The following is a 23,457-nucleotide window of genomic DNA, read 5'->3' as shown; positions in this document are numbered from 1 at the left end:
GCATTGCCTGGGAAGTTGTGAGAAATGCAAATTATAGGTTTCATCGCAGACCTACAATTGAATCCGAAACTCTGGGGAGGAGGGCCCACACCTGCCTTTTAACAAGCCCCCTGGGTGATTCCAGTGCACACTAAAGGGTGAGGACCACTGATCTCCCAGATCAAAACAATCTTAATCTCACAGCCAGAGTCCTCCCTGATCTAGTCCAGGTCCAAACTCTTTTTTTTCCCTTAAGATTTATTTATTTATTGGGGAAGGGGAACAGGACTTTATTGGGGGAACAGTGTGTACTTTCAGGGCTTTTTCTAAGTCAACTTGTTGACCTTTCAATCTTAGTAGTGGAGGGCGCAGCTCAGCTCCAGGTCCAGTTGCCGTTGTTAGTTGCAGGGGGCACAGCTCACCATCCCTTGCGGGAGTCGAGGAGTCCAACCCGCAACCTTGTGGTTGAGAGTCCACTGGCCCATGTGGGAATCGAACCGGCAGCCTTCGGCGTTAGGGGCATAGGAGCTCCAATGGCCTGAGCCACTGGGCCGGCCCCAAACTCTTTATTTCTGTCCATTTTATGATTTGAATTTATCATCTGAGGAATGGAGAAATATTTGTTATTTCCAGGTGTGGTAGCACATCTCCAAAATGGTCCTCCAATGATTCTGGCCTCCTTGTGTCCATGTCCTCGTGTAGTTCCCTCTACATGGAACAGGGCTCGTCTGTGTAGGCAGCAGGATGTTGTAGGAGGGATGGCATGAGGCACAAGGGCAGGGGAGTGTGGAATGGATAGTGGGAGAAGTAGTCATCAAGTCCAGCTGTGATCACGTGACCAGTGTCAGAAATGTGGGCTCTAATTGTCATGAGTATTTCTTCCTTATTTTGTTATGAATGTGGGATATATGTGTATATATATATATATATATACATATGTATCAGACAACTTTATATCTTTTCCCCTCTCTTCTCCCTTTACCATGCAACATCAGGTGCATTCATTTTACGTCATAGTATTTAAATATTAAATTTACATCATTGTATTCAAGTTGCAAGATATGAAGTAGAGGAGTAAACGTCATACAAGGACTTCGCATCCTTGTTTAGGGAAAGGTTAGTGAGTTTTCAGTTGTACACAGGTTAGTTGTATCACGTTAGGTGGAAGAATGAACTTGCTACTGTCTTTATGTGGAGATTAAGCACAGTTTAAGGAGATGCGTATGGGTGCCCAGCTGACAAGGGTGGACTTGTGATGGTTAATTTTATGTGTTACCTTGTCTCGGTAAAGTTGGGCCTCAGCGAGTCAGTTGAAGACCTGGATAGAACAAAAGGCTAACCTCCCCCAAATAAGAGGAAATTCCGCCATTAGGCAGCCTTCAGACTTAGAATACGTTACTGTCAATTCCTGGTTTTCCAGTCTCACACCCCACCCTATAGATTTTGAACTTGCCAGCCTCTATAATCCCATGAGCCAATTTCTTCAAAACAAATCTTTCTCTCTATCTACACGTCCTATCGATCCTGTTTCTCTGGAGCACTCTGACTAATACATGGCCACACCAAATTATACCGTCCCACATGCTTTTCTTACAATGAAATGTTGACACTCCCCCTTCAAGTGGTGGGAATCTATGACCCCCTTGAACCTGACAAACCTGTGTAATTGCCTCAATTAACAGAATGGGGTGGAAGTGACACTGCTTGACTTCTGAAGCTTTGTCAGATAAGACCATGTGGCCCTTGGGATGCTGGCTTTGAAATACAACTGCCACATTGTGAGGAATCCCAGGCCACATGGAGAGGCCACAGCTGGCCAACAGCCCCAAGCAGGGTCTCAGCAACACGAGTATCAGCTGCGTCGTGTGAGTAGAGGAACCGTCACATGATTCCAACCCCTAGCTTCCAAGTCTTTCAGTCGAGGCGCTAAGTAGTGAGGAATAGATATGTCATTCCTGCTGTGCCATGTACAGCTTCCTCACCCACAGAATCTATGAGATGAGAAATGGATGTTTTATGCCACTATGTTTTGGGGTAATTTGGTATGCAGCCATAGTAATTGGAACATCACTATTCAGAGCTCTACCTGAAGCAGCCTTCACACATTCCCAGGCTTGTTATTGTAACATCATAGGAACCTATGGCCAGGCAGTATAAATTTCCATATTCAGAATTATTTTCTCCAGGTATTTTGAAGAATTCTTGACCATTCTTTTTGTCCCCCCACCCTTTTTAAAATATAGCAAGTTGTCTTGTTTCAGTCTGCTTTAAATAGCAATCACAGACTTTGCTACCAAGAAAACCAGTGATCAGTTTCAACAGACAAGAAGGATCTACATTAAAGCAAGGACACCGGGAGGGAGGCTGAGGACGCAAGCCTGAACCATGTGTACTGATGCAAAATGGTTCTTTTCTGCAGGTAATGGAAGTGAGGGGTCCCAGCAGAGTTTGGGCAAGCTAGATTCCGAACATTTGTCTGGTGCACAGTCTGTTCTTAAACACCCACAACCTCCAGGCCACGTTCTCTTACTCAGACTCCGTTGTGCAGCACCATTTCCATAAGAGCCCTCAGCATCATTCAGAGGGGTTGATGGGCACACGAGATGGTGGTTGTGGGAGACAGAGTGACATTGATGCCTGCCGCCAGTCAGCACCCAACCATAAATCGTGTCCCTGCCTGGCTGGCTTATAATGAGACCGACACAGTTAGTGAGATCTCTTTTTCTGTTTTACAGTCCTTTTGAAACTCGTTGGGTTGTCCTTTGTCTCCCTCTCCTCATATATCTGGAGTGATGGACTTTATGGCCGCTTCTTCAGGGGATAGAGAATTATAGAGCTCTGGATTTATGTCTACTTGCAGGGCCCCCTCTGGTCCAAGCACCATAAGGTGAATGCTGGGGCAGTGAAAATGATGTTGCATTCTAATAGATCTGGGCCAGTTTCTGACAGCTTATTTTGACAAAAGCATAAAATTCAATGATTGTTGCTCAGCTCAGAAGCTGTAGAAAATTCAGGGGAAAAAAAGAGGACGTTTAAAAGTGAGCTATCTCCGAACTGCTCTCTGAATCAGGTAAATTGTGAAAAACAGGGTAAGCTAAGCCAAAAATTTAACGACAACAATGGCTGGTCTAGGTGGAACATGATTTATTCCAGAGGATGCTGTATGAAAATACTTTTTCCTGATATTGGGGAATTATCACCTGCTACTTGAACAAATATGGAGTCTGAGATGCAGGGCGGTGTGGAAGCCAGCCTCAAGATGGCCCCCAAATGAAACACACCTTTGTGTGTTTCCACAATGAATAGGCTTCTGTGACCAGTAAGATGTTGCAGAAGTGCCAGTGTATGACATTGATGGCTAGGATATAAAAGATATCACTCACTCTGCTTTGTTTTCCAGGATGCCTTGTTTTAGTAGCAAGGGGGTGGGGTGGGAGCGCCCACAGCCACATCAGGAGAACATTCCAGCATCCCAGCCAGAAGGCAGTGTGAAGATGAAACAGGCCTCCTGCTAACTGCCGCACAGTCATAGTCCAGAGAGCACGTTACCCTTAGAAGCTGAGCCTCCCTCACTAACTTTCAGATGACTGTAGTCCCGGCCAGGGGCTCGACTACAACAGCAAGAATGACTCCGAATAGGAGCGCCCAGCCAAGCTGATCCTGAATTCCTGTTCCACAGAAGCTGCGAGTGATAATACATGTTTATAGTTTTAAGTTGCTAGATTTGGGGACAACTTGTTTTGCAGCAATAGGTAACGAATGGGGATATATAAATTAGAATTAGATTTAGCTCTGTGGGGCAGAAAACCCCAAACAAAGAGATAGATGTTTATTTCCCTCTCATGTTAGAAATCTGAAGTCGCACTTTTGGCTAGTGTGGTACTCCTTGATGTCAGGGACTCAAGCTACTTCTCTTTAATCATCCTACTCTCCTTAGTATAAGGCTCTCTTCTCATGGTCCAATATGGCTGCTCAACCCCCAGCCATCGCATCTCTATTCCAGTCAACAGAACGGTGGAAGAGCAAGAAGGATGCACCACCTCCCTTCAGGACACTTCTGTTTATATTCCAATGGCTAGAACACATGCAAATGGCAACATCAAGTTATGGGGGTGGGGTGCACAGCTGGGAAATGAATTCTTTATTCTAGGCAGCAATATGTCCAACTAAAAGTCAGAAATTTAAGGAAAAAGAGAAATAATTACTAGGACAAACTACCAGTATTGACTACCTAGAAATTGGCATTAACCAGGATTTGCTGCAAGGTACTATCTGAGCGAAATATAATTAGGAGTCTGTCAAGAAGATAGGTGTGGTATATTATAGATGCCTGCAAATTGCCACTCATCAAACCAAGAGGTAGAGCCTATTTACCCTCCTCATAAATCTGGACTGGTCATGTGACTTCTGTTGACCAATAGAATTTGGCAGAAGTGACACTGTGCTACTTTCAAGGCTGGCTTAAAAGATACGCCGCTCTGCTTCCTATTTTTGGAACACATCCTCTTGAAACCCAGCTACCACGTAGGAAGTCTGTCACCTGCTGTGAAAAGGTCCAAGTTGGCCATGTGAAGAGAGTGAGACCACCTATGGGAGCTCTGTGGCACCACACGTAGGACTAAAGTCTTCTCAGATCTTCCAGCTCAGCCCCGTCACCAGCTGAGTGCAGCCAAGTGAATGATCCCCCATAATGTCACATGAAGGAGAAGAACCAGCCAGCTAAACCCTGCCCCAAAGCCTGACTCACAGAATCATGAGCAAATAAGTTGGTTGTTGTATTGACCTGCTAGGTTTTGGGGTAGTTGTTACACAGCAATAGATAACTGAAACTGAAAAAGGAAGGCTATTGTAGGGAGAGGGAACAGCATAAGAAAATACACAGGGGTGAGAGGCCATCTGATGCAGGCAAGGAATTCTGTGTAGTTTGATATGCTGGAGGGTCCAATGACTCCAGGGAATAAGCTGGAAGTAAGCAGTAGGCTGGGCATGGAGGGTCCAGTGGGTCCATCCTAAGGTGGGTCAGGAGCCTTACCAACTAAGAGCTGTTATCAAAGAGGAGACGGTTGACTCATGGAAAGTTGGCCACATTAGGTTGACTCAGCAGGGTTCAGGAGCCAGAGCAAGTACTCCTGAGTCATCTCTTCTCATAACATGTAGATCTGAGGACAAACTTCCTAGGCAGCATTCGAGAAAGGAGAAGTTGCGGTTACTTGTGTGGAATGATGGATGGGTTTGTGTCAGGTACTGTGAGGAAGTGCTGGGAGTTATAATGAAGATATTGCATTTTCTAATCAACTTTCTAATGTTCCAGGAGGAAGAAGAGTGCATGACATTCAGCACTTTCCCTGTTAAACAGTCCCTACCTGGGTCTCATGGCTGTCTCTCTCTGCAGGGGGGTCTGGAAAGGTGACCCCCTCTCCTCCTACCCCAGCCTGTATAATAGATAAAGACAAGAGGAAAGCGGACTGTGTGTGGCTTTTGGATGGACAGTCCACAGAGTCCTTCACATGGCCCATCCTCTCTACACTGTCCTAGGTCTCTGAAGGGCATGTTTCTTAGGCCCGTCTTAGCAGTTGCTAAGCCATGTGTTCTGCTGTGAGCTATGCAGAGCACAGTTTTCCTCGGTGCATGAATAACATATTAAAATTCCACCATAATATGATTATTTGGATCCAAAAGATCCAATTACATAAAATGTGGTGTTATTGTGAGATTATAGAAATAAATGTGGATGGGTACCGGGGAATTCCCAGTAGGGAGTTTTAAGTCCAGTTTAAACTTTACCTGACTCAGCTGAGGTTTGCCGCCACCTAGTGGTGGTTGTTCCTCCCACCTAACTACAGTGTTTCCGGAAAAATAAGACCTAACTGGAAAATAAGCCCTAGCATGACTTTTCAGGATGACATCCTCTGAACATAAGCCCTCATGCGTCTTTTGGAGCGAAAATTAATATAAGACCTAGTCTTATTTTCAGGGAAACATGGTATATACCTGGATTTGTGGGACCAGGCAGGGATTCCTGGACTGTCTCCCTACAATTGAGGGAGGCTGTGTGGCCAGTCTCCTCTCTGCTCTGTCTCCCATTAGCTGTTGTTTCTGACCCCGGGGGAGACATAAAGTCCTGTGAGTGGTGGAGAAGAGATACCCACCTTTATCTGGCTGGTGCCATGGCCATCTGATTCCTGTGCTCTCTGGCTCAATCACACTCAAGGTTGATTCTTTCACTCAGGGCACTTTCTGTGTGTGTCTCGGGGATTCTTTTGCTAGTATCCTCCAAGTAACTCACATGAGGCAGATGATGTTTCTCCTCTGTTTAGGAGGTATGAATACAACAGGGTTCTTTAGGGGTCTGTCTACTGCATCATTTATCTTCTCCAGGCAGCTCTCTTGGGCACATTCTCTTTGAAGATAGCCTCAAGCCCACCCTGCACAGGTTGTTAGCCCTTGGAGGAAAAAGTCACACGTTTTCCCACATAGTTGTTAGAAATGTGGTCTGCTCCCTCAGCAGCCTTCTTCTTCCCTCTGTCTCCTCCTGCCCTGCCGCCTTGGGGCTTTCTGGCCCAGTGTCTCATACCATACCTATGCTCCCCAAACTCCCGAGATCAAAAGTTTTCTTGAGTAGTCCCCTGGGAAACTCTCCTCTGAGGAAGGAAAAATGCCACAGTCCTTCAACACTCTCTTCAGAGAAATATTTTCTCTTACCTTGCACCTTCCATCCTTTCATACGCGTATGTTTAAGGTGGGGATTGATTAAGGGCACAAAAATCAGGTTGCAGATTTCCCCTTTGCAAGTCCTGCATAACATGTGATCTTGTGCCTGTCTTTAGAACGTGGGGTACATGGCACCTATTCAGAACTGCTTACATTGCGTAACTCTCAGGGATATTATTTGTATAGATCTGTGTAAATTAAATGAGAATATAAAATATACATTGTGAATGGTGCTCCCTGGAGGGGTGAAGCTGCAGGCCTGAATGTACTGTCTTGGCTGTTGGAGCCTCGGGTAAATCGTGTTACATGTAATAATAATAGAGCTAATGCATATTGTCACCATGTGCCAGGCACTGTTTTAGGTGCTTTACCTGTTTTATTTAATCCATATAAGAATCCTACAAGATTCATGACTGTTTTACAGATGAATACATCGAAGCCCAAACTTATGAAGGTTACACAGCTAGCAAGTGGCGGAGCTAGAATTCAGATCCAGGGAGCATGGCTCCTGAAATCTAAATCCCGATACATCTCGCCTGAGGATTTCACTTCTCTCCATGTCGTGTGTTCTGTGGCAGGCTACAGATAATACAGCAGGGACCCTGGAGTTAGGCAGATGTAACTCAGATCCCACACTGCCACTTAGTGGCTAGCTGTGCGGCTTTGGATTAGTCACTTAACTTTCCTGAATCTCAGTGTCCTCATCTAAAGATAGTAATACTACCTGACAGAGTTGGGAGGATTAAGCATTCATTTACTTTTCCTTTCTCTCTGCAAAGAGAAAGGAGCCAAAACTTCCTGAAGTTAATTGAAATTATCAATACTACATCAAACACTGTGGAAAAGAGATTGGGAGACCCAAATCGTTACCTATTTCAGGGTGCCAGGCGCTCACCAGGATTGGTTTTCTAGGCAATGAGTTCAGCACATTCTCTGCAGGTCATTCACACAATACAAAGTCCTGCTTATCTCTGAGAGGAGGGGGTGGTGGCGGTGGTGGTGGCCGTGGTGGTGGCCGTGGTGGTGGCCGTGGTGGTGGCCGTGGTGGTGGCCGTGGTGGTGGCGGTGGTGGTGAAGGAGGTAGGAGAGGGCACATTCTGCTGTGAGATCATCCTGGGCCATTGTATGACCCTCCACAGAACATCTGCTTCCTTCTGTTTGGAAAACTGGTCCTGATGACACATAGCGTGCTCTAAACAAGTGGCAACTATTAGTTACGTCTACTGATGACCGGCTCTGGCAAAGACCCCAGGAACTGAGTCCGCATTCCGGCGGCCGGGGGCCGGTCATTTCTTGCACCGGAACCATTTTCCCGGGGCTGGGCCGCTGCCCGGACTTGGAAAGCCGCAGGCCGCGCGCCGGAAGCTCGCGCTGCCACGGCGCAGCGTGTCAAAGCCGAGGGAGGGAGTGCGAGCCTAGCCGCGGAGGACGGACGAAGATGGCGGCGTTTTCCGGTGCGTTTGCAGGGCTGGGGCTGGTGCGGGCGGTTCGATCCACGTCTCGGCCCATGGGCAGCTGGGGGGCGCCTTTGGGATGGGGGCGGACAGGTGCCGCGCGGTGCAGGAGGGAGCTGTCCACGGCGGTCCGCCTGGGTCCCCGCGCTGCGAGGGCACCAGGGGCGACTCCGCGAGGCCCGGCCCGCGCGCTCCGCGTTGCGGTTAGTGCCTTCCCTCCAGCCGCTGGCCGGGCCGGGCCTCCCTGCTTGTCTTTCTCTTCTACCACTGTGCACTTGGCTGTCCTGCCAGGGGACCCGCGGCTGCTAAGCTGGCGCGATAGCATTGCTCTAGCTGTTCTCCGCTCCCAGGCCTCCTGCATGTCGGACGTGGCAGTGGTGCTGGGGAACCTTTTTCTGCCCGCGTCTGATGGGCACTTGTCCAGGCGGACGAGCGGCAGGGCGTGGGGAGGGCGCAGTTGGGAAAGTGACCGTCCTGCCGTTGTCCAGTTGTTTGCAGGCCCTTCCAAAAATAAAAGCCCCAGGCATAAACCTGGTGTTTCTTGTTAATCAACAACAAACGATGTCAACATTAACGTTAAATACTGAAGCCAATGGGAAAGCGTTTTCATTCTCCTACACACGACCCCAGCATACATTTTTTAAAATACTATTTACCTGCTGTATGATAGCCTCCATTATTCCAAACGGGAATTTAACCCAACAGTTGTTTTTCCCTTCTTCCTTTATCATCCTTCCTTTATACAGCCACCATTTTAGGAAGCTGCAATAAGTTTTATATATATACTAAATATGATAAATGTGTATAGCAGTTAATGTATCAATTCAGGCCTACTATCTTTTAATGTTCTCAACCTACCAAGATGACTTCAGATGTTATAACATAGTAGTATACTGTTTCCATTTTTCTCCCGTAAGAACATTAGGAATTCCAACATTTTAGTCATGAGAGAGGATTCCTGATTGTTGTTGCATCTCATAAGAGGAGGCAAGGGCCAGTTACTCAGAGTAATAGCTAATTTTCTTTTCCCAGCTTTCTCCTAAAACAAGATTTTAGAGTCAAAGTGTGTAGGGCAGTTCCAGGTTGTCATTTTGTAGGTTCACTTCCTTGGGAGTCATGCAAATATTTCAGGAATGTTAGCGTAAAGAACTAGAAGAGTCTGTGATATGAAATAAAGACAAGAGTAGAATTAAAGAACGTGAATATTCCAATGTTTTTCCGTAAGTGTTAAAAATGTTAAAGAACGCATACTATAGTTTCAAGACAAACATGCAGAGAACATGACCAGAGTGGAATAAGAAGTTGTCTGGAATTTGCTTAAAGCAGTCTGTGGTTTCTGCTTGCAATTTAACAGTTTCTCAAGCAGCTTCAAATTGCAGTACAGTATTCTGTAAGCAGCGTGTTCCACACCATCACTCCCTTTGTACAAGCAGTTTGCATTTTAGGAGAATCAGCTTCTGCATTTTAGGAGAGAATCAGCTAGACACTAATAGGGACAATGTTTAGAAAGGTGTGCTTGGATATACATTAGATCTTGATTAGTTTTTCCATCTGTGGATTTTCCTGTGGAGATTTAGAGGTAGAAGAGCTTTCCTTTTTGAAAAAGATTTTTATACTTTCACATGCCATCAATGTTTACATTAACTAGTTTACTATATAAAATTTTAGTGTATTGCTAGTATGATTCTCACCTGATGCAAAGAAAAAAACTACTTTGCAATGGATATATCCAATTTGTAGATTTATTTTATGCCTTTTCTCAATTACCAGAAATACAAAATTCCCAAGTTGGTTATTTCTGGGCTTGTGAATATTTGAGTATTGTAATTTTTTAAATAGGAATATATACTTTTGTTATAATAATGAAAACTGCTTTTTTTTTTTTTTATAAATGCAGACTTAAAAAATCACTTCTTCTTTGGAAAGGAGATTTACGTAATCCAACTAACTACATACTTAACTACCCTCTATAGTTCATTTGAGAAATGATAAAAATGTGAAAATCCAATCAGAAATATCCAATCTATTCATTTACGACTGATTTTGAAGTAAAATTATTTAAATATGTGAACAAATAACAGAGTAGTTCTTCAGCTTACGTTTCCAAGTACTCAAGTTTTCACCATTGGCTCTCTTTTCAGTTAACCAGAGTTTGCATTATGGCTGCCCATAAATGTGGCTGTCTCCACTTGCCTGCTCACTTTTCTCAGATCCCTGACGGTGTTCACATGGTTCTCGAATAGCCAAGGCACGTGAATTCCACATTATCTCTAGATAAAACAACCAAGATGCTGGTCTAGAACCTTCTCTCTAACTCGGGCAGATTTTTCATTAGTCAGAAGAGGGAAACACTGGTGGCTACTATGTATTAAGTGACAACTACATGCCAAATGTATTACTATTATCTGTAACCTTCCTATATCCCTGTAAGGTAGGTAATATTAGTCTCATTTTGTGTAGAGAAAAACAGTTTATAGCTTGCCCAAGGTAACACTGCTAGTAAGTGAGAGCTTGGATTTGAACTAAGTCTTTCTCCAAAACTTAACTTTCAACAGTGCCGCACAGGAGGTGCTATATAACTGAACTATTCTTCAAAGCCTGTTCTCTGTTACATGTACAGTAATTTTAAGAGCAATCTGATTTAAGTTTAATGTGTGTAGTTTTTTTTTAAATTACTTTTTATTTTCAGAGATGGGTGTTATGCCTGAGATTGCACAAGCTGTGGAAGAGATGGATTGGCTGTAAGTACACAAAGCTGAAAAGCCCCTGTGACAATGATGCTTTGTAATTTAAACAGTTGTTAGTTATTTTATCAAGTATTTTTTGGTCTAGTTGGGTAAGTGAAGTTCAGTTTTTCTTGTGATTCTCTATAGAGAGTTTCCTTTTTAAACTTTGGTATATTTCTAGCTGAAAAAGATTGGTAGTATTTACCAAATAAAATTCACTTTTGGGTTTATAGTTTAACGTGCCTTAATTAGCTTAGGTGATTTTTTTTGTTTAACCAACTGAAATTCTTCAAAATATGATTCTTTTAGTCTGCCAACTGATATCCAGGCTGAATCTATCCCATTGATCCTAGGAGGAGGTGATGTACTTATGGTATGTTTAAATTTGGTGAGGTGGTTGGGAGCTGGGGGTTCACAATTCTGGGGCTGTTTATAAACTCCTTTAAGAAGTCCACAGGCTTAAAAATGACATTTTTGCCAAATTAATTTTATTCACGGATATTTATCATACATGTACTGTACTCAGAGTATTAGGTAGAAGTTATGGGGAACACACAGGTGAGTAAGGTGCAGTTTTTGTCCTCGAGGAGCTTAAACCCAGTAGCACGGTGAGATATACACAGATTAATGTCATAGAAGAGAGAGTGTGGCACCCCTGTAAGGGATGCAGAGTAGAACAGGATTCAATTGTCGGTCCAGTTATCCTCCTGGATGAGGGACCATAGGGTTCTGCTTGGAGGAAGTAGATTTTGGACAAGGGAAGGGAAGATGAAAGAGGAATGATCTCTAGGTAGAGAGCGCCTCAACAAAAACTGGGGAGGAGAGTGTAGAATGTGATCCGGGAGTCATTCAATCTGATGGAAGCATAAAATATATGTGTCTGATGGGGTGTAACTTGGGGTCGATGGTGAATATGTAGTGGGTCAGGTTATTTGAGCTCTTTCTCAAGTGGTGTGTGAAAGAATTGGTATGTGTTGCAGTGGGATCATTGGAAACTTTCAAGTAGGGATATATTACATGGTTAGAATTGTGTTTTTATGAAGACTAATTTGGTATTAGTTTGTAGTATAGCTCTGAGAGACTAGATACTGTTAAGATACTTTTGTAATACTCTAGATTAGAATATGTAATGAGGCTTTAGATTTGAATAGTAGCAATGGGAAAAAGAAGGGAAAAACAGATTTTTGAGGAACTGGGAGAGAAGTGACAAGACTGTCAGTAGGCGGCATTGACTAAGGAAACCTGAGTAATCCAGAGACACTCTGAAAATAGAGCCAGTCAACTGTTAAAGATTTCTACACGGTATCACGTTAATTTGACCTAATTGACAAACTAAACTGTGAAATTAACTTTTTTTTTCCGTTTAGGCTGCAGAAACAGGAAGTGGAAAAACTGGTGTAAGTAATAAACTTAAATTGACTTTATAATAGTTGATTTTTAAAGCAACTTTGAACAGTAGTTTTTACTTTGAAATATTTTCATAAAACAACCTCCTCCAAAATGTAAAGAATTAATTGCTTGCCACTGAGAATGATATTTTTGTTGCCAGCTAATTCTGAAATAACATCTATAAGAGTATGACTTTAAGAATATAGTTTTAAATTGGTGTTGGAGAAATAGCTGCAGTCTCTAGTATTTATAGTCACTTCTGAATTTTAATGCAGTGGCTCTAGTAATAAAGAGGTTACAAAGAGAGATTGCTCTAAATAGGGGAATCAGTTTGTCATCCTGAATGGTATTTTTCCTCTTTAGTTCAGGTTCATTCTGCAGAACCCCATTCTTTATGGTTTTAGCCTGTTAGCTGGCTCCTGTTTCCTTCGTTCAATCACTCTCTTGTTTCCTTACTGGTATTTTGTGTTTGGGCAAATGAAATTGGAGCAGCAATCTGGAAGATGTGTAATTATTTAAAATGCGTAAATTACTTTTGTAATTTGTATTTGATTATTAAATTGTCATTAATATCTGAATGCAAATATATATAGAGACCTATTGTTTCTTTTATAGGCTTTCAGTATTCCAGTTATCCAAATCGTTTATGAAACTCTGAAAGACCAGCAGGAAGGCAAAAAAGGAAAAACAACAATTAAAACTGGTGCTTCAGGTAAGTTTTGCATATTAATACTTTTCTTTTGCATAAGTTAGTAATTCTCATCCTTGGAATTTACAGATGTAAGATTTGAATGTGCGTTTTTATTGTGAATATCTCGGGGGTGGTATTGGCATTTGGTGCACTGGAAACAGGGATGCTAAATGTCATGAAGGGCATGAACAGTAAAAGATTATGCCTCCTAAAATGCTAATAGTGCACTTTTTGAGAAACACTAGCATTTGGGAACTTATATTTAGTTATTTTAATATTTTTATTAACTTGATTTAACTTTTTGTGCCTAATACTAAAGTAAATTAGTACAGTGTTTTACACTAGTTTACAAATAATTGATGGGGTAAAAACTCATAATGGTGGGAAAGATGCCTTTCCCAGGGAAGAGAGGCATACATTTTCCTTTAACATAAGAAAGGAGCCCAAGAAGTTAAAATGTAAAGTATAAATTTTCAAATCAGTTTTTTATTTTTAGTCCTATCTACATGGATATTGGTCCTTTACTAGGGTTTTTGGTCCTGTCTGTCCCATGAACAATCAGTTTTCTCATCTTTAAATTATATTGCTTGGATTAAATGGTTTCTGAATTCCATTCTATCTTGAGTAGTATATGGTTTTGTTTTAACAAAATGTATTCCATATTTTAAGTCTTTTGTTTCATAATACAAAGCAGAATTGTGACAAAATTGCAAGCTTAAGTGGAGTGAACTTGGCATATCAACATTTTCTTCTCAGTACTTTGAAAGTAACAATGTTACATACTTCATAGAATGAACTCATTTGTAATTGAATTGTGAGTTACATAATAGATATTAACTACTTAGACTGTTGGCCTATTCAAAAATAGTTTCAGAACTTGTAACAACTATAAAGCATTATTTATGAATGGTTTATAAAAGAGAATGCTTCCAGAGGAGAGTAACCAGAATGGCAGTGGTTCCAAAAGTCATGTCCTATGAGGAATAAAGAAACTGGATGTTTAAACATGGAGACACAAGTAAGAGAGAAAGTTGTTAAATCATTGAAGGGAACTTGAGGGAAAATAATTGTTCTAGAAAGTAGAACCAGGACTAATTAGAAATAACCCAGATGAAAGTTTCTCTTTAACTTATGTACGTCCAAGTAGCTAGATTGAGCCAACAGTGGGAGAGAGAACCTCAAGAGAAAGTTACTTCTCCATCATTCAAAGTGTTTAAACAGATGGTAGATATCATTTGACCAGAAATATGTAGAAAAGATTTCTATCTTGAGTGGGAAGTCAGGCTTGAAAACGTGGAGAATTCTCTACAGCTATTAGGATTCTTTGGTTATCCATATACCATTAAGATGTTTTAGAAAAGGAAAATGCTGATCCCATAAATGTAAGGAGAAAAAAATATGACTTTTGAATGTGCTATTGTTTAAGATAAAGGAGATGCTTTTCTTTAAATTATGATAAAATGATAATTAGATCTTGATATGTTGGTCAGTTATTTTCATTTTGATTGAAGTCAGCATGTTTAGTTTCCAACACTCATTTTATCAGTGCCCACAGAGTTAAGACAAAGATCAGTGCCACCTAGTACGAAGTGCACTGAAGCCATTGAGGAGAAAAGTTGTAGCCCCAGGCGGGCCAGTGTTTGTCATCTTTCACATGTTTCAGTTTTCAATTTCAGTGTTGCCTCTAATAAAAACACTTTTACTTGGACGTTCGAAACAATGTGTGAAACCATACTGAATTTGGAGGAATTAAGTTATCATATAAAATACAAACTATTTGCTTTATTTTTGGTAGTGTTTTTAATTTCATATGTTTGTGGGTAACTTTTCTTATTTTAATTTGTTTAGTACTCAACAAATGGCAGATGAACCCATATGACAGAGGATCTGCTTTTGGTAAGTGGATAGATTTTAGCAGCTCGTTTGTAATTCAGAAACTTGTTTTTAATAATATCTGGGGATATTAAGAAAATTATGAAAGAGAACAGTAAATGAAGATTTAGAATATAGTATTAGAATATAGTCACTCTAGTTTAACAGTTTAGTACTGACAGGAATAGACAAATAAGTTAATGGAATATGATGGAAATAGATCCCAGTATATATGTAAAGGTGATATGTAGAAAAAAATTTTACTTCATTTTAGTGGGAAAAAGAATAATTTATTCAGTAAGGGTACTGGCACGATTGATGATCTATCTGGAGCAATACTAAACTGACTTATCTCATAATTAGAAACAATTTCTCTGCGTAGTTAAGATATAAGATATATATCATATGCATATATATACACATATATATATCAAATTAAATGTAGAAAACTACATTTATAGTTTAGGGATGGGGAAATTTTCCTAACTCAAATAGGTAATTCAGAAATTGTAGAAGAAAATAATTAGGTATATTTGTATAAAATTTAAAAAAATAGATAGAAAAGATAACACAGGAAAAAGTCAATAGACAAAAAATAAATATAGAAAGAATACTTGCAACATTGATGAAAGATAAAGAATTCTTATAAACTGGAAAATGGTCCTTATGTAGATAGCAGATAAAGTGTTTTCATAAGAAAAATAAACTGCCAATAAGCAAAGTGGGCAAAGAACATGAATAGGAATTTCACAAAAGAGCCACTCCAAATGGCTATAATAAACATGCAGAAGTCATGGTTACAGAAAGCAGAGAAATGGAAATTAAAGTTACAGTGAGATGTTGCTTTATACCCATCTGATTGGCAAGAATCCAAAAGAGTGATAACCAACTTACGAATTATTGTCTTTCTAGAAAGCATTTTGGCATTACCTGTTAAAATCTCTCTCTCTCTCTCTCTCTCTCTCTCTTTCTTTCTCTCTCTCTCTCTCTCTCTCTATATGTATATATACACACACATATATACATACATGCATATGTATATGTATATATATATATATATATGTGTGTGTGTGTATGTATATGTACATGTATATGTATATATTCCTGGAAGGTCTAGCCCATTGGATTGAAAGTGCCAGTATGCAAGGATACACATACAAACCTTTTTGGTGCAGCATTATTTGTAATTATAAACACTGCCAGCAAAGTGAATGCTATTGCTAAGAGAATGATTAACAAAGACTAGGTGTATCCAAGGACTGTTAGGATATTACAAGAATGAGTCAGTACTTTCTAGATTTGTCGTGAGTGATCATGTGTCAGGAACAGAGTTGACCTGCAGGAATTTTCAACAGGTACTGAGGAAGAAAAGCAGGATGCAGAGAAATGTAGAATGGGCATGAGAAATCATATCCCAAACAAATAAACAAAAAACCCCAGACTGCGACTCTCCACCATATGATATCTAATTTATAATAAAGTTTATATCTGTGTACATGCATAAAGAATTTTAAATATAAGAATTTTAAGGATTTACCATTGCTAGAGAATGTTTTACAAAGTTCAAAGTTTCACATAATGTAGTACCCTTATGTGTAAGATTTATACTTTGAATAAGAAATTAATTTTAAATAAGGGAAGTGAAATGTGTGATGAGGTGCTTTTTAAAAGTTTGTTGTACATTCAGGAGCTGAATCTGAGTTGCAAGTCTGAACCAGGACAGAAGTTCTAGTTTCTTTGCAGTACAGACAAAAGCCAAATGCTTTACTTAAAGCTGACAAGCACCAGTAAGCACCGTGACTGACTGTAGTGTATAATATAGGACTTCATCTTTTAGAGTCCTAATGCTCGCAAGTAACTACAGGTTTATTTATTCATGCTTTTTCCCACTTTCCCATTGTGGTTTCTGGATCCATGGATTGAGGAACAAGTGAGAGGCAGTTCCTGCTTTTTTTTTTTTTTAAGTATAGTATTTGCTCAAGCTCTAATTTAAGCATGAAATCAGAGCAAAAAGTATTGATGAGTGGGTGCTGCATCATCCTTGAGTATCCATTTCTTTAAAAGACTACAGAATAGTTGTCTAAACACACTTATGTTGGTGATTCAGCTACTATTAGTGCAAGTCAGATTAGGTGCTCTTTTGATTGCTTTCTAGACATACTGCAGTAAAATCTTGTCCCATTGAACACATGACAGTACAGAAACAAGTCCCCAGCATAGCTGAGGCCCTCCAGGGGAATAACAAGGGCAATTTATTACTGATGGGGAAGATATCACTATCACTCAGGAATCAGCACGTCTCAGGCTCTGGCACATTGCAACAAGTGAAGGAATTACCTTATTAGTGAGACTGAACAATACTCAGTTCAGAATGCGTGATTTATGTCTCTGTACTGACATGGTTTTCTGTGTTTTTCTCAAATGCAGCCATTGGCTCAGATGGTCTTTGCTGTCAAAGCAGAGAAATGAAGGAATGGCATGGGTGTCGAGCTACCAAAGGACTAACGAAAGGTGCGCAAACAGCACTGGCACTTGTGTAAGCTTCTGCGGTCATGTATTACCCCAGGAACGTTCTTCAAATAGCTTTAAATCAGCGACCTGAAATGATTTTTCATGTTACGAAAAGACCTACAATTCTTCATTTGGATCATACCAATTGTAATTCAGAAACAATGGGAAAGTGGCTATGTGGTAAATGAATCAGTGTGTGTGATTTTTATAGATCTTAAAGTATTTTGCCCTTGTAGGGAAACACTACTACGAAGTATCCTGTCACGACCAAGGCTTATGCAGAGTTGGCTGGTCTTCCATGCAGGCTTCCTTAGATCTAGGTAAGCGTTTCTAAAATAAACTGAATTGAGTAATTTATATTTGTGGATTGTTAATATTTTATTACAATAGGGAGCAAAATAATAAGCTTAACCATACAAAGTTTGTATTTTAGAGAAATGGAAATCATATATTTATCTACACCCCAGCCCATTCTAAAAAAGATTTGAAGCACCAAAAAATATACCACCATATAAAATCAGGAGGAATAGGTTAAGGCTACGAGGGCAGTCAGAGTCCAGTTGGCGTGCACAAGTACGCACCAGACAACACTGCCTAGATGCTCTAAGTTACTGTAAATTTGTAAACTTCCTTTACGGGCTTGTGGTTTCATTAATTAATTTATTTTTTTGTAACTTTTGTTTATTTAAGTGTGTTTTTCCAGGACCCATCAGCTCCAAGTCAAGTAGTTGTTTCAATCTAGTTGTAGAGGGCGCAGCTCACAGTGGCCCATGTGGGGATCGAACCGGCAACCTTGTTGTTAAGAGCACCGCGCTCTAACCAACTGAGCTAACCGGCCGCCCCTTAGTTTCATATTTTTTAATTTTAATTTTATATTTACTCTTACCACATTAACAAAATACTTTTTAAATCTAGGTACGGACAAGTTTGGGTTTGGCTTTGGTGGAACAGGAAAGAAATCCCATAATAAACAGTTTGATAATTATGGAGAGGTAAGTTGTATTATTGACTTAATCATAGCATTAGTAAGTTGTCTTGCATACTTGATCACTCATGACGTGACTGAGGGTGTAGAAGTGATTCTCAAATTCAGATGGATTTTGTGAATGTTTTCCACAGATCAGATTTGGACTTCAGTGAAGAAATGTTGCACAATTTATTTAGCTCCTCCAAATTATATTACTTCCTGTTCTGTTTTTACCCCATTTTGGTTTTGGCTTTGACTTTAATATGTATGTTATTCTCACTTCTTAATCATAGTGAATCTAAATGTATTTGTTCTGGTGAGTCTAAAGTCATGTTGATTCTAAAAAGCCTGTGAGATGAATGTACTATTATATGCAAAATGCTACAATAGGCATTTCTAACATGTACAGTAGAGCGTTAGGGAATTATATTGAAACACTAACATATGCTTTTGATGCAGCTGTGTTTGAACTTTTAACTTTATGATATTGCTTTCTATTATCAGCACTTGACTTTCTGGTTTTCTAGGAATTCACTATGCATGATACCATTGGATGTTACCTGGATATAGATAAAGGGCATATCAAATTCTCCAAAAATGGTAAGCTTTCTGTGGATCATCTTATTAGAGAAGATATGTGTAACCCAATATTTGTGATTTTTTAAAAATTCCCTCACCCTCTTCAATGCCTCTCCCTCCCTCCCTTTGTTGTGACAGATACTTATTGAACATCTGCTATGTGCCAGGCACCCTGGTAGGTGCTGGAGAGTCGGCAGAAAATGGAGTAGACTAACATGTTTATTTCTGTGGGGTTTACCTACTGGTGAGGAGAGACAGACAGATACCGTGTTAGGTGGGGGCAGGTGTGCTGAGAGAGAGTGTAAATCAGAGTAAGGGAATGGGGAGTGATAGCAGTTTGGGGGTGTGCCGTTGTATATAGGATGGTCAGAAAAGGCTTTTCTGATAAGCTGACATTTGAGTAGAAACCGGAATGTGGTGGGTGGTGGGCCATGCAGATATCTTGGAAGAGTATTTCAGGCAGAGGGCCCCAAGATGAAAGCGTGTTTGGGGGGCTTGAGTAACAGGGAGGGGGCCAGTGGGGCTGGAGCACGCCAAGCATGGAGGAAGGTGGTAGAGCGTTAGATCGGTGAGGTAGAGAGTCCAGGCCATGTAGGGCTTCGTGGGCTGAGATAGAAATTCTTTATTTTGAATGAGATTGGAAGCTAGTAGGGTTTTGAGAAGAGAATTTGTATCATCTGTCTAGTTTAATAGAAACATTATGGCTTCTGTGTTGAAAATAAACTGGCAGGTGGGTGGGTGGTGGCAGAAGGCAGGGAGCAAGTTGGATACTAGAAGTTCTTTTTGGGGCTTACCAAGTTTGAGACACTTATTAGACTTCCAAGTGGTGAAATCAAGTATGTAGTTAAACGTGCGAGTCAGGAGTTCAGCGGTGGGATCAGGATTGGAGATGTATCTTTGGGAGTTACATCTTGAAGTTACCTATTTGTACCTTTGGGAGTACAAATTTGTACCTTTGGATGTACCTTTGGGAGTTACCTATTGAAGATAATTAAAGCCATAGGACTAGATGACACCACCTCGGGAGAGTAGATCGGGAATAGGAGAGCTCTGAGGCCTGGGGTATTCTTACGGTTAGAAGTCAGCAAATCGAGGAGAATCCGCAGAAGGAGGAAGAAAGCCAGGAGGAGGAGAAAGAAGAAAGACTGAGGTCCTGCAGTCCAAGTGAAGGAAGTATTTGAAGGAGAAGGGAACAATCAAATTGTGTCCAGTGCTACTGATGAGTCTGGTCTGGAAAGATGAGGAGTGAGCAGTAAACGCTGGATCTGGCAATGAGCTTTGACAGAGTGTTTGAGTGGAGTGAGGGATGAGTACGGGCAGCGCAGTGGGGAATGAGGTCAGTAGAGAAAGGAATGAAATGAAGTGGACTCAGTGAAAATGGAAATCAGGGAGTTTTGCTACAGAAGGGAGGAGGAAAACGATAAATGGGGGAACATGTGGGTTCAAGGAAGTTAATCGGTATTTTAGTACGGGAGCTATTACGGTACATTCGTACGCCATGGAGTGTCTAGTTGAAGTGTGTAATGGAAGTTATCCAGGAGGAAGGGAATAATTAAAAATGTAGAGGGGGAGCGGGGACAGTTTCAGGATCGAGTAAAAAAGTGAAGAGGTCGGCGTTACGCGGCATACTTTCCCCACGGTAACATGAGGAAAAGCATGAAAGCAGGCCTGTTGGTAGGTCGATGGTGTGAGCATGTGGAAGTTTTGGTTTCTTTTACTTTTTTTTTTCCTTTTTCAGGAAAAGACCTTGGTCTGGCATTTGAAATACCACCACATATGAAGAACCAAGCCCTCTTTCCTGCCTGTGTTTTGAAGGTAATTAAGAATCTAGTTAGAAAAAATTTGCTGTGGTTATAAGCTACTTTGATCTGCGTTCTTTTGTATTGGCTAGTTTATTAGATTAAGAATTTTCATTTTCTCCTTTATTCCACGCTAGAATGCTGAACTAAAATTTAACTTTGGTGAAGAAGAATTTAAGTTTCCACCAAAAGATGGTTTCGTTGCTCTTTCCAAGGCACCGGATAGTTACATCGTCAAATCGCAGCACACAGGTATTGGATCTGAGAGGAAGGATTTCAGGGGTGGGATGGGGTGGAAACCCCAGGAAGTAAGGCGTCTCTTAATGAGTCAGTTACGTACACTCCCCTTGCTGGTTTAGTCACACATCTTTATTTAACACGTTAGTCAAAACAGCTTCAAAACTTAATTCACAATCTCTAGGTATTTGGTTTCTGTGTAGGCGTTTTGGGAATCCAAGTGCTGCTGCTGATGATGGTGATATTTATTATTTATAACATGTGCTTATTAAATGCCACAGCACAGTGTTCAGTGTTTTACACGGATTATTTAACCTGCACAACAAGCCTGGAAGGTAGTACTGCTTCCCGTTTTACAGACAGCACGTGGGGAGTAAGGACTTGACGTAACCTGCCTAGGGTCGCAGCAAGTAAGTGGTAGAGCTGAGTCCAGAGCTCATGCTCGTACCCGTTGTACTAATCGATTTCAGTTATTGGACGTAAGTACATCTCATAACTTAGTTGACTTCATCACGAAACATAGGTATCAACTGCAGTTATTGCAAGTAGTTTTAAAGAAACCTTAGTTCCTTTTAGGAACCTTAGCAGTATTTTGTTTTATTTGACTATCTCCTATACTTTTTGACAATTGTCATTGAAAATTTTGATAGGAATATTTGCGCTCCTGTTTTACAAACAAAGGTACTTTGAAGGGAGATTGGAATTTGTTCTAATCTGTTGTATTCTCTTAAGGTAACGCGCAGGTGGCACAGACCAAGTTTCTCCCCAATGCCCCCAAAGCTCTCATTATCGAGCCTTCCCGAGAGTTAGCTGAACAAACTTTGAATAACGTCAAGCAGTTTAAGAAATATGTCGATAATCCTAAATTAAGGTAAAGCTTCCTTTTGTGCTCAATTGTCTGCTGTCTTTAGGTTTTGAGGTGTTTTAGAGGAAGAGTAAGGTAGAAAAAAATGAGGTAGAAATTCAGTGTGTATACATACACAGACGAGTGTGAATATGTTTAACTTTGATAGACAGTAGCAGTTAGTTTCTATATAAAACTGTTTAAGTGGTAAGTTTGATTTTAAAAAAAGAAATTGAGATCTTGTTTTCCTGTGTTCCTACATGAAGAGTCACGGTTTGCAAAATAGTATCAGAGTAAAAATTAATGTTTTGTTTTTCTTTTAATTTTTTTGGGGGGGAATATTGGGGGACAGTGTTTTTCCAGGACCCATCAGCTCCAAGTCAAGTCGTTGTCCTTCAAGACTAGTTGCAGTGGGCACAGCCCACCATCCATGTGGGAATTGAATTGGCAACCTTGTTGTTAAGACCTCACATTCTAACCAACTGAGCCATCTGCCACCCCTAAAAATTAATGTTTTAAAGGAAGCATTTCATTCAGTTAGATTCATCACTTCATTTGTGTAGACAATGTATTGTTACTCTATTTCTAGCATGTTGGTAAATTTATTAACATGGCACGGTTGGTTCCAGCCTGTCTCCCAGGGGTGACCTTCTTCATTTGAGTACTCGGACTGGTCACTGTTTAGAAGGCTCTTCCTATCCTTAGAGGGAGACCATAGTTAAGGGAACCTGGGGAACTTCTTGATCAGTAGCAATTCCTTTTAGTTATTTGAGGAAGGCCTTAGCATAGAAGTAAACCTTGTCAGTTGATTTGCCACTTGATTTTTGTTAATTTTACCTTGATGGCTTTTATTAAAACAAATTCACACATCATAAAATTCACCATTTAAAGTATAGGATTCAGTGGTTGTTAGTAAAGCTACAATGTTATGCAGCCATGACCATTGTCTAATTTCAGGAACTTTGAATTATTGGCATCACACAGGCCCATCTTTCTAATATTGACCTTTCTTACAAGTAAAACTTATTCAGGGATAAATTATACTTAATAAAACTTTTTAATACAATAACTCCTGATTTTGTTGATGCATGTCACTCATCGGTAACTATTTGAATACCTACTATGTGTGACATTAGGCTAGGGATCAGGGATATAACAATGAGAATTAATCTTTGTTTTCGTAGGATTAAGTATGGCGATAGTGTGGAGGGGAGAGAAACAACGGAACAGTGTGATAGAATGCCTCGAGGATACTATAGGGAATTTGAGCATGTTTTCATGTGCTTGTTGGCCGTTTGTAAGTTCTGTGCAGATTCAGTGGGGTCATTTGTCTTTTTATTGTTGAGCTATATGTATGGATGGATGGATGTATAACATTAGATTTATGATTTGCAAATATTTCCTCCCAGTCTCTGGGCTGGCTTTTCACTCTCTTGACAGTATCCATTGAAATACAATTTTTTAATGTTAATGAAGCCCAGATTATGTTTTTTTTATGTGTAAGGAGACTGCCTAATCCAAGGTCATGAAAATTTACTCCTATGTTTTCTTTTAAGAGTTTTGTATTTTTAGGTCTTAAATTTAGGGCTGTGATTCATTTTGATAATTCATAATTTTTGTGTATAGTATAAAGGAGAAGTGTAACTTCAGACTTTCGCATATGCATGTCCTTTTTTTGTAGCACCATTTGCTGAATAG

At 40.5% G+C, this 23,457-nt stretch overlaps 1 protein-coding gene across 1 annotated transcript in view; it reads left to right on the top strand.

Moving 5' to 3' along the window:
• The first annotated feature begins 8,013 nt into the window (after positions 1-8,013).
• Positions 8,014-23,457, top strand: part of DDX1 (DEAD-box helicase 1) — a 32,839-nt gene continuing 17,395 nt past the window's right edge. The window contains exons 1-13 of the mRNA XM_033125125.1: positions 8,014-8,144; positions 10,834-10,885; positions 11,180-11,243; positions 12,238-12,267; positions 12,875-12,971; positions 14,799-14,846; positions 17,250-17,333; positions 17,570-17,653; positions 18,249-18,325; positions 18,828-18,900; positions 20,618-20,694; positions 20,816-20,930; positions 21,648-21,786. Coding sequence (XP_032981016.1) covers positions 8,129-8,144; positions 10,834-10,885; positions 11,180-11,243; positions 12,238-12,267; positions 12,875-12,971; positions 14,799-14,846; positions 17,250-17,333; positions 17,570-17,653; positions 18,249-18,325; positions 18,828-18,900; positions 20,618-20,694; positions 20,816-20,930; positions 21,648-21,786 — 956 coding nt within the window. The 5' untranslated portion in view covers positions 8,014-8,128. The remainder of the gene's footprint in view (positions 8,145-10,833; positions 10,886-11,179; positions 11,244-12,237; positions 12,268-12,874; positions 12,972-14,798; positions 14,847-17,249; positions 17,334-17,569; positions 17,654-18,248; positions 18,326-18,827; positions 18,901-20,617; positions 20,695-20,815; positions 20,931-21,647; positions 21,787-23,457) is intronic.

The sequence above is a fragment of the Rhinolophus ferrumequinum genome, chromosome 13, assembly GCF_004115265.2.
Source record: "Rhinolophus ferrumequinum isolate MPI-CBG mRhiFer1 chromosome 13, mRhiFer1_v1.p, whole genome shotgun sequence".
Lineage (NCBI taxonomy): Eukaryota > Metazoa > Chordata > Mammalia > Chiroptera > Rhinolophidae > Rhinolophus > Rhinolophus ferrumequinum.
The sequence above is the reverse complement of the archived record's forward strand: the minus strand, read 5'-3'. Positions and strand labels throughout refer to the sequence as shown.